At 45.2% G+C, this 11,529-nt stretch overlaps 1 protein-coding gene across 1 annotated transcript in view; it reads left to right on the top strand.

Annotated features, from left to right (window-relative positions):
- The first annotated feature begins 242 nt into the window (after window positions 1-242).
- The window catches only part of PXDC1 (PX domain containing 1), a 37,292-nt gene continuing 26,005 nt past the window's right edge, over window positions 243-11,529 (top strand). The window contains exons 1-2 of the mRNA XM_010000970.1: window positions 243-404; window positions 9,713-9,814. Of these exons, the coding sequence (XP_009999272.1) occupies window positions 243-404; window positions 9,713-9,814 (264 nt within the window). The remainder of the gene's footprint in view (window positions 405-9,712; window positions 9,815-11,529) is intronic.

The raw sequence follows: 11,529 nt of genomic DNA, 5'->3' as shown, positions 1-11,529 counted from the left end.
TGCTTCAGTCGTGTTTGGTATATTCACAGGGGCCTATTAGGCATGAAAAGAACTCTGAAATGTAAATAGAGACATTCGTTGTGTGATTTTACTTTCGTTTTTAAGGAGAAAGGGAACAGAACGAAGGGACTCCCCACTCCACTGTTTCTTAGAAGGAATCCCGTCTGAAGCTATTCTGATGAAAGCATAATTAACCTTGTTTTCATTAATGGGTCTTTCCTTTGTGGCTCAGATAACAAAAAATGGGGGAGAGCAGGGGCCACCCTGACGATCAAGGAAACGTCATAAAAATTGAGGATGAGGTTGTTGTGCGCAAACCGAACTACCAAAGGTATGATGGGCTTGAACATAATTCCCATAATTATACTAATGATGTAGAATATAGCCAGACTGGAATAACTCAGGTAATTACTTAGCATATTGCTCTAGATTCTGCAATGGCAGTCATTGTTTACATCTCTAATTATGCCGTGTGGACACATCAAATCACTCACGCTTGTTTTGACTTGAAGCATTCAAAGCAGCAAACACTGGTGAGCTGTATCTTACAGATGCTGCAATTCAATAATACCTGTTCATCCAGCTCAGGGTCCAATCCTGCATGTCTTTCATACTCAGCATTCCTGTTGCTGTGACTTCCTTATGCATTTCTTTCATTGAAAACTACTCCTTGCCTTGAGCAGATACTGAAGGGCTCCATATTTACATAGCTAAGCACTTAGCATGCCCTTGATTTTAAGAGCCTGAGTAGTCTACTGCAGGTCAGCTGGACTACTCCTCTGTTTTGAGGGAGAGTTACCACTGGTTAGGATACAGCCAGAATTTGCAGCATCAAAACAAGGCCAATTTCTTATCCTGGAGTAGTGTAGCGACAGCAACAGAAGAATTTGTTCCAGTTGCTAACAACAGTAGCAAAAAAATCCCCCACTTGAAGTTGTTATTCTCTGCCTACCATTTAAAAACTGATTTTTTGTCACAATAATGAGAAAAAAAAAAAAAAAAAAAAAAAAAAAAAAGCCAGAACATTATAGCTGCTTCATCCTTTGAGAAAAAAAGAAATGAAATTGTGCTGGTTTTGACTGGGATAGAGTTCATTTTTTCCATATTAGCTTGTATGGGGCTCTGTTTTGGATTTGTGATGAAAACAGTGTTGGTAACACAGGGATGTTTTCATTATTGCTGAGCAGACACAGAATCAGGACCTTTTCTGCTTCTCACCCCACCCCAGCAGCGAGCAGTCTGGGGGTGCACAAGAGGTTGTGAGGGGACAGAGCTGGGACAGTTGACCCCAACTGACCAAAGGGATGTTCCACGCCATATGACATCATGCCCAGCATATAAAGCTGGGGAAGGTTCAGAGTGCCAAGTAAGCGTTACATGTGATGGAGCCCTGATCTCCTGGAGATGGATTAATACCTCCCTGCCAAGGGGAAGTAGTGAATGAATTCCTGGTTTTGCTTTGCTTGCATCCATGGCTTTTGCTTTACTTAATAAACTGTCTTTATCTCAACCCATGAGTTTTCTCACTTTTACCCTTCGGATTCTTTCCCCATCCCAGTCAGGGGGAGTGAGCAAGCAGCTGTGTGGGGCTTAGGTGCTGGCTAGGGTTGAACCACGACAAAATGCTAAGACTTCTTCACTGGTGCAAATGGCTGTGTTGTGTGTTTACAGCTCTGGTGGACATAGGCAATGGGATTGATTTTTTCCCCTGCAAAGCAGTATGTTTTCTGAGGGTCGTATACAAGTCCATCTGCCAAGTGCTACAAATATTTCAACCTTTAGGACAACCTCTTTCTGCAGTCCAAAGCGTGTTGCTTTATTTTCTCTGTGGCTCCTTCTTCCCTTCTTCAGACTCAGAATAATATTGCCTGTCTTTTTGAACACTTTAGGGCTTTCTGTTTCAATGTGCAATACGAATTTGCAGTGTTAGGCCACATAAAGGATCATTACAAACCACACTGAAGGCCAGTACTGTGGACCTTTTCTTGCCCAACTGGCTGATTGCACTAGGCTGAGAGTCTCAAAACTTAGATAGATTTTGTCTTGCATATTTTTATGCAAGTTATGAGTAACCTGCAGGTATATTTATTTTGCTCTGCTGGAAACATAGTAAATATAGACTTCTAATGTTGTTTCCAGGAAAAAGGCTCGTAAAGGGTAAATTGTTCCACTAGAAACATTCTCCTATTAGATGAAGCTAGTTTACCCTTTGGCAGGAATATACCTAGCTTTCAACTGCAGTTAACAGCTCCTTGAGCATTTATAATACACTTTTTAATGGAAAGAATTTCAGGCTCTTCTATTAAATCAAATTCAATGTCAACTCTGAGGGAGAGGAAGGGGTCTTTCAAGCAGTTTTTTACACTTGTTACAGATTCTAAAAATAGGTGGCCAAAGCTGGAAGGATGTTGAGCACTTTTTAAACTCGCTTTGGCTCCAGGAGGCCTCAGTACTTCACAGAATCAGCCTGAGGGAGAGAGGACAAGAACAAAGTGAGAGAGTACATGGTCCCAGCAGCACACTGGCAGTGCATGCAAACCTTATGCAGTCACACCACCCAACAGGAGTATGAAAGGGTGTTTCAGTCAGTCACTCATTTCATCAAGGGCTCCCTCTCACCAGAGGCGTTCAGAAGGGATGATCTTGTCACATGAACTAAAGACTACAACAAGAGGAGCAGCTTTGCCTTTGGATTGCACATTTGAAAAACACTTTCAACAGAAGGGTGCATGCCACACGAATGTCCACTTCACATTGTTTGCAGGAACTACAGAAGTTTGCCCTGCTTTTTAAAGCTCATCTTCTTTTCAGTTTGTGTAAGTAAATGGATAAAGCTTCAGTCCCTCTTGCTTTCCAAATTCTTCATGGTATTGTTGAGCAGCAGATGAGCACTTTATTTATTCCAGCACCGCACTGGCAAAGGAGCAAAATGAGCTAACTGAGCATCTTTACAAAGGCTCTAGTCTCCCAAGTTTGCACATATGCTAGATGAGGCTGGAAACGTGACTCTGTCCTTCACTGTAGAATCCAGGCTGTCCATGTTTTCATGTCAGGAATTATTTTTAAAAGTCACCAGGCAAGAAGGCTTTGTTGAGGTGACTCCAGACTTCTTAAGTGGCTTGATGAAAACCTTTGTATCTTGAATAGTTATAGGGAGCAATTATTAATGGAGCCAGGCACCTTGGATGCAATTTTTGCTTCTTTACAAGAATGTAGAAAGCCAGCTTCCTTGAGCAAAAAACTTGAATAACTGGAGAGCCTCTTACCCCAAGGCAGGCATTGTTTCCCTTTGCCCCTTTCAGACTCTTTCCAGGGTGATGCACCAAAGCTACTCAAGACGCCTTCCTCAGATTGGGATTTTCCAACATTTGAGTTTTGGTGGCAGTATCAGCTAAGGGAAATACCTCCTCTTTCTTGGGGAAGGATCTCAGCTGGTCCTTCCTGCTCCATAGCTCAATACTGTAGTTTTAACCCAGATCCCCTGGCAGGGGTAGTCACTGCAGTGCAGAAAATGTAACTCTATGACAGTGCTGCCAATGCTAGGCTGCATTCAGATCACAGCCTGCCTCAGCCCTTGAACTCTGACTTGGCTCTTCCATGGGAGTCATCACCTTTAGCTGTTCCTGCCCCAGAGAGACTGCAATACCTGTCACCTCTGTTTCAGGTGGACATGCATGCTGCCTGGCTAGTGGCTGCTGCTATTTCAATAATCTATTTCTTTTAAAGAGGTTAATCATCAAAACTGAACTAGTGAAACATGCCAGCTTCAGTGGTCATGCTTACAAAAGACACTATCTCTTTTCCTTTAGATGAAAACTACTTTCTTTATCCCTTATTTGCAGTAATGGATACTCCTTATTACTTACTACAAAGCCTATTGCAAAAAATGAGGACTTTAACTATGAATGTAATACAAAAGCCTCTTCCTACCCTACAAAGTTCATGGATGTGGGCAGAAGGAGGGTGAAACACCTTAGCCTCTCTGCTAAGGGAGTTGGAGGCATAATGACAAAAGGGAGCCCTAAAATTGCTTTCAAACAATATCAGAGAGAGATCTGAGACATTAAATGAAGTTCCTCCCAAATGCGGATGCAGTTTGGGAGAAGATAATTATTGGGGATTATAACTGGTGAGGGCAAAATAAGGTGCTGTAGTGGACCGGGGGGTGTAGGACATGTGGAGAAAATGTAGATAGTATGGAAATAGCTTTCAGAAGTCTTCATAGCCTGCTTGTATATGGCAGATGGCAAGTATCCCTGTCATTTCCACTATACCAATGAGGAAACCCAAAACAACAGAGCTGACATGTCATGATGTAGGACAAGGTTAAAACCACAGGTTCATTCAACTTCATTTGCATTTCTAGCCATAATTCACATTGCAAGTGCAAGGAGCAAGACTTAGCTGCTCTTGGGCTTCTTCAGTACTGTGATTTGGCCCTGGCCTCCTCTCAAATTCAGACAATTTTGCTGCATCACTTTAGTTGTGTTTGCATTAGTTGAAGACCTGAGAGTGAATTTTTGGCCAGAGTAACCTTCACAAGGCTTGAGTCAGCAATCTGATTAACAGTGTGTGGTAGGTACTCTGCCTGTATTTTAAATTAATGAACTTGTGTATCAGTTTGTGAAAGTAAAATGCAGGACTGAAAAATTGTTAGGTAGAGATCAAACTAATAAGTGGCTGAGAAAATGCATGCATTCCCACAATACTTTATTACTCCAATGAGACAGTAAGATGACAAAAATGCAAGGGGATAAAACTCGTACTCGGTCAGCATCTTTATTCTCTAAGATGCAATTGCTACTAATTACTTTTGAATCAAAACTGAAATATTGAAAATAGTAACCCTACGTGTCATACAAGAAGGAATAAACTGTTTTAATAAAAGCCTTTATTTAAATAAAGGCAAAAATAAATGTTTGTCATTTTCTGCTGAAGAGCAGCTGCTGCACAGTGCCTCTGTCCATGCTGCACACACATGAAGAACTTGTCAAATGCAAATGCTCACCCTCTATGTCCTTTTAAAAGTGCTTGACAGATACAACTGGTAGAGCAGCAATAAAAGGCGCTGATAACAAAAGATACTTTCATCTGGAAGATGTCTATGTCTTTTGAGATTAAGCATCCTTCCTGCACATTTACTTTTACTTTTACTTTCCATGTTTCAGATAATCCTGTGAGTCCTGCTGTCCTCCTTGGCACACTAGTCTAATGCAAACATTTATTTTCTGTATATGTGCACTTCCCAGCAAAACTTTTCTAGAGCTACACAGTAGCAGATGACTATTACTGACCCGATTTTCATGAACAGCAGCTGTGCCCAGATTCAATGGCTGGACGACACTGCTGTACTAGGGACACTTGTGAGCCTACCTGGGAGGTCAGATGAGATACACATGCATGTCCTGCCCCCTGAGCTGAGAACAAGGCTAAACTGTGGTAGACTACAAACTCACCCACAGGCAACAGGTGACCACACCAGAAGTGCTCAGTGGCAGGATTCAAAACTGTGCCACAGTTTTGCTTTTCACTCCAAAAAGGGGATGTTTTACTTCTGTGCTTACTGGTTTGAGTTTCCTTTTTCTGGAACAGGATTGTAGTCATGGGGGAATAATTAACTGACCCTGCATGTGCTGCATTAGGCATAGGAGTACTACCTTTAATACTCCTAAAATTCAGGATCTGGCATCAGTATGTTAGCTTCAAGTGCTCTAGAAGTAGAATTTTTGGCATAGGCTCATCCTTTTGAGCAGGCAGCGACAGGCACATAGGCTTTTGTGTGATTCAAATATTTAAATTAAGTTGGAAGCATGGCACTGTCCAGCAACACTGCCAGGGCACAGCTGGGGCAAGGATTCTGTCTAAGATACATGAATAAAAATTTGCTGGAGGCAATCAGCCTGAGCAACTGAGCATTCTGGCCCTAGCTCAAAACACAGCTGAAGGCAGGGTATCTGCTGTACCATTAATGTGCAGCTCCACAGAAGCTTAAGCAAGGACTGGATGCACTGCTGGACTCCAGTGCCCCTGCAGCACAATGCCACATCTCTATCTGACAGGTTGTCAACTCACAATTTAATGCATTTATCTGCAAGGAATCAGATTGTGGTTAGAGCTGGAGTCAGATCAGGGATGCCAGGAGATGTGGCCTCTAGATAATTTGGTTCTCTGGGGAAAAAAGCCTCTCCAAGTGGCTGTTTCCATCCCATGAAGGTAAGCCACCAGCCTGTCCTGGTTTGAGCCAGGATGAAGCCAGTTTTTCTTTTTACTGATTTTTTTTTCCTTTAGTAAGCTTTCTTGTAGCTAGCAACAGTGTGTTCTGCTAGGCTGATAAGACAGTGGAATGTTTTTCTAACTACTGAGGCTTCAAGGCTGCACCTGCACTCTGCCAGCTCAGACACTATGGGGAGATCTGTGACCCCCCTGTAGGAGGCTGAGTTAGACAGACAGCAAAATTGGCCAAAGATATTCCATTCCATATATCTACGTAAGCTCAGAGGAAGGTCAGAGATCACAGAAGACAACTTCCTTCCTTCTTCTTCTCCCCTTCTCTTCCGTCCATTGCCGGTGTCCAGGGAGGACTCTGTTCATCCATCACCGTCGATCCTCAGGCTTGATCTCTCCTGACCCCCATAACTCTCTGCTTTCTCCAGCAGCAGCTTCGGGATTCCTCGGGACTCTTCCCAGTTCAGGGAAATGCTGTGGGAGTTGCTGAGGGTGGGGGGTGGTGAGAGGCTTTTGCCCATACCTGAATATATATCTGTATATAATTGTATATATTTTCTTGTATCATTCATTAGTGTTTTAATTAAAGCTGTGTAGTTTAGTTTTCAATCCAGCCAAGTCTCTCTCTTTTTCTCTCTCTCCTTCCCTAGCTGGGTTGGGGGGAGGGGGGATCGAGAGCATTGTTGTCGGACCTGAGTCAAACTGTGACAGAGGTGTATTGAGTGACATGCAGTCTGAGGACAGGCCAACAACAGCAAAAATCGTTTTATTGCAAAGGCAAAAAATACCAGTCAGAATAAGCAGAAGTCAAGTGCTTCAACAGAAGCAGTGCAAGGCTGAAATCTTTTAGAAAAGGAGGTGTTCTTGTCTCAATTTTCTTCTTAAAAGTTTCACTTCCTTAGGATATGTGGTTATTTTGGGTTACCACAGCAACTGCCAGAAGAGAAGGCATTTTATTTTCTTGTTTTGTTTTTACATGGAAGAAGCGGGAAGACCACCATGTACTGGAACAAGAGGGGGGATTACAAAAGCCTGCCCCGAACAAAAGGAGCTGTGTGGAGATCTTCTTACAGTACAAAGGTTCACAGTAATTCCTTTCCTGTGAAGCCACACTGAATACTCTGAACAGCTAATATGGAGTACTCAAGAGATGTCTAGCCCAACAATGATGTGAAAACCCTTTTTGTGGTGACCCAAGTTGAAGTGAGTGGGCCTCTGCCACACGCTTTGCTCTGGGCAGGGGTACACAGCTCTCCTTGGAAAGCATGTGCCTTCAGGTTGTTTGCTCTGACTGGTTTTGTATCACAGTTACAGGCCCAGCACTGTTCTGAATGAAGTTGGTTTGGTAGGAATCGATGCTGAGCACCTCAGGATCTGCTCCAACATCTTGAGTATGGCCCATCCTGTCTTGAAAAATGCAGATGTCTCTAAAGTGCAGGTGCTTTAGAGTGAGGCTACAGCAAACAGTGCCTTTCTGTTTGAAGAAATGGGGCTCAGTTGTTCACGTCCTTTACATGCGACTGTTCTTTAGAGCAAACTAAACTCAATTTTGCTATGTAGAAGTTAAATTGAGAAAATACACAATTGTGTGATTTAATAGGGAGACTGGGGCATCATTGCATCTGTTGGTTTGGAGTTGGTTTACCGTAGAGACAGGAGGCATCTGAATGATTTAGGGAGTTACTAGCAACATGTTATCTATTGAAAAGAGGGTAATTTAGTTATTTATTTGTGCACTTTATGGAAGACTATTAAGTATCTTTCAGCTCTGTGCCCCCCTACCCCCCACATACTCACCATGCTTATTTGTACTGTCCCAAGCTAATCCAGCTGTGATGTTCTCCAAGTACCACGTTTTGTCTGATACCCCTAAGAGTGGTCTTGTCTCTGGGCTCAGCTGATTTTCCTGAGCAGTTAAAACAGTTCCTGAATTGTTACGGTGTGAATCCCTGGCCTCCTGAGCCACGGATGTCACGCTGGCAAAAAGCCATCTTAAATGTAATAATAGGTAGTGGAGTGCAACGACCTCTGACCTCCCCAAATTACACAAAAAGTAAGGGTCTCTCCCACCACAGGCCAGAGCGTGACCCCAGGAAGTTGCCCTCCACCTTCCCTCTGCCCCTGCAAGCCCTCCTGCAGCAGCCAGCCTGGTGCCAGAGGCCACACTGCCTTCACGCAGAGGCCTGTCCCGGACAATGCATCCCACATCACCACACTGTCATTTGCTTCGCCTTCAGCAAGTATATCCTAACCCTGCAGCTTCTAGGCATTTTCAGGCACCCATCTCTCCCTCCTCCGAGCTTCCTCGCTCTACAGAGCATCGCCAGTTCCGCCAGCTGACTGCTCTGCCTGCTGCAGCCCCTGCCAGCTCCCCCCGGCTCTCTGTGCAAGGCAGCACTTGCGGTCCCCATGGGGACTTGTATTTGCAAGTGCAGGCCTCCCCATCTCCTTCCCGTATGGGATGCTGCTGGAGGCTCCCTCAGGGAGGGCGTCCCACCAGACACTTGAGAAAGTGCCGAAGGAGAGTCCCAGGCACCAGCCGCCTGCTCCCCTTTCTCCTGCTTTTCCCCTCTGTAACGGAGCCCCCTCTTCCCGGAGATGCCGGCACGGCTGTCGGGGTCTCCGTTCAGGTTTCCGAGGGCACAGCTTTTCCACCCTGTGCGGTGCTGGGGAGCGGCAGGATCATAGAATCATAGAATCCTAGGGGTTGGAAGGGACCTCGAAAGATCATCTAGTCCAACCCCCCTGCCAGAGCAGGGTCACCCAGAGCACATCACACAGGAACACGTCCAGGTGAGTTTTGAATGTCTCCAGTGAGGGAGACTCCACAACCTCCCTGGGCAGTCTGTTCCATTGCTCTGTCACTCTTACAGTAAAAAAAAATAATCGGATATTCACCTTGAACCTCCTATGCTCCAATTTACACCCATTACCCCTTGTCCTATCACTGGTCATCACTGAGAAAAGCCTAACTCCGTCCCCCTGACACTCACCCCTTACATATTTGTAAGCATTGATGAGGTCACCCCTCAGTCTCCTTTTCTCCAAGCTAAAGAGACCCAGCTCCCTCAGCCTTTCCTCAGAAGGGAGATGTTCCACTCCCTTCATCATCTTTGTAGCTCTGCGCTGGACTTAGTAGCTCTGCGCTGGGATGTGACAGCCTGGCATGTCGCAGCTGGAGGGGAGGGAAACAACTCCCCCGTTCCCTCCTCGCCTTGCTGGGCTGGGAGTTTTAAAAAGAAAATACCTAAAAAAAAAAAAAATAATTAAAAAAGATGCTTTTCTAAGTTCAGCTGTGGTTAAAGCAAAGAGTCCAAACTCATATCAAACGGAAGTACTTCTAGGAAGACGCTAGAAATGCTGAAATTTCAAGTGCGTGCAAGTTTCGGGATTAATAGTGCTCTGTGGTTAATCTATGTGAGTTCAGTATGCTCTTAAGTTCTTACCGTAAGCTTTTTTTGGCTGGGTGGTTGGCTTTTTAATGCAGGCCTCTGAGGACCTCCTGAGGGAACACTACATTGACCTGAAGGACCGGCCGTTCTATGACGGGCTGGTGCAGTACATGCACTCGGGACCTGTTGTAGCTATGGTGAGTTCTTAGAAGTGAAGCTTGGCTAAGAAAAACATACTGTTTAATTGGCTTATCTGCAGTAAGGCTGTGCTCCCTATTGAATTCTAGTTCACTTTTCAAAGGATTTTAAAACCTAGATTGAAATACTGTAATTGGGAAGATGTACTGTTAACCCTGTTTTCTTTATTTTTTCATAATCTTTCTTTCTTTTGAGTTGCTATGTTAAGAAAGAGGGTAGGAGTAAAGGGACCTTCAGAAACACTAAACTTGCACAAAACCCTACTCTGAAACACCATGTGTCAAGCAAGCTGCAAAATGATGGTGGAATATTTTTACTATACTCCTAAACTATAATAACGTTGAAAAGATTTTTCAGTCTCACTTCATTAGAAGGGATTTTCTCTGTTTTTCCTTGATAGTGTATTTGTCATATAGTTGAGCTGGAGGTCTAGATCTTCAATGAGCAGACAGCTTTGTAAGGCTGTTAACCAGATGGAGATTGACAACTGTTCTCTTCCCATCCTTCATGAGGAGAGGTATGGTGCAGAAGGGCACAGATGCTTCAAGAATCTAACAGAAAAATTGGAGATAAAATATGCCTTGCTACTAGCAATAATCAGATGGTGATTTGTGCCATGATACGCAGCATTGAGTAATTCTGGAAGGTATGATTAACTCTTGCTGCCTTATCTACTGCTAAGATTTAATAACCTCAATGGATTTTATTTTTTTGGTAAATATACGGTGGGGGTGAAAGGCTGCCCTGCATCTCGGGGCGGGGGGACGAGCCCCGCGGGAGGGACACCCCAACCCCGCCGCTGTCCCCAGCTGCGCGACGACGGGAGCTCCGGTCCGGGCTGGAGAGGGGGAAGTGGGTCCCAGTTGGCGCTGCCCCTCTCTGCTGCTTTCTTGGCCTCCCCGAGGCTTCCCACGGGAGGGCTGGGGGAGCTGTTGGCAGGAGAAGGGCTGTAGCTGAAAAATCTCCGCATGTTGGTATGTTGTTTGCCACAAGGAAAGGGGAGGGGAATTTAAAAAAAAAAAAAAAAAAAAAAGGGCTCTGCGGCGCTTGGCAGCGGACGGAGCAGCTCAGGGAGCTGGCATCGTTCCTCGCAGAACTTTTGCAAAACAGCGGAATTGCACCAGCGGTTAGAGCTGCGTGTTCCCTTGGCGGTTCTGAACTGGATTCACCGGGGGGATGTTGCTCAGGCCTCTCTCTGTGCAGAAGCAGCACGTCCCTTTTAAGCTGTCTTGAGGTTTGGGTTTATTTTCTTTAACGTTTGGGGTACTTCTTAGATAGGGTTGTGTTTCGTTCTGCAGCATTTCAAGCGTGTACGAGTGGTGAGGATCATCCGCTCAGCTAGAAGTGGATGTGTGCGTAGCACTGCCAGTGTCCCCAGTGGCTTGAGTAACCAGATCGATGATTTGATTGAACCAGAAGAAGGGGAGGCTGGGATCTCGTGAATGTTCTCCTCCGTGAGACTCGGGGTGAATTTCTCCTCTGCTCTCACGCCTTGCTAGTGTGCCCCTCCCTCCCCTTGCAGAGGGTCCGCGTGTCCGACGTTCCGGGGGCTGATTCCGCACCCCGCACACCGATGTGAATCCACCGGCCTTATTTCGGGGCCCTACCCGTGTGACAGCGGGTTCTGTGCCCTGCCAGGGGGGCAGCGCCCGCGGGCTCCCCGGGACTGACTCGCCCAGGCTGTTTTCCGACGGGTGCTGAAAGTGAGACGGCT

This window comes from Chaetura pelagica, unplaced genomic scaffold (assembly GCF_000747805.2).
Source record: "Chaetura pelagica isolate M959 unplaced genomic scaffold, ChaPel_1.0 scaffold104, whole genome shotgun sequence".
NCBI lineage: Eukaryota > Metazoa > Chordata > Aves > Apodiformes > Apodidae > Chaetura > Chaetura pelagica.
The sequence above is the reverse complement of the archived record's forward strand: the minus strand, read 5'-3'. Positions and strand labels throughout refer to the sequence as shown.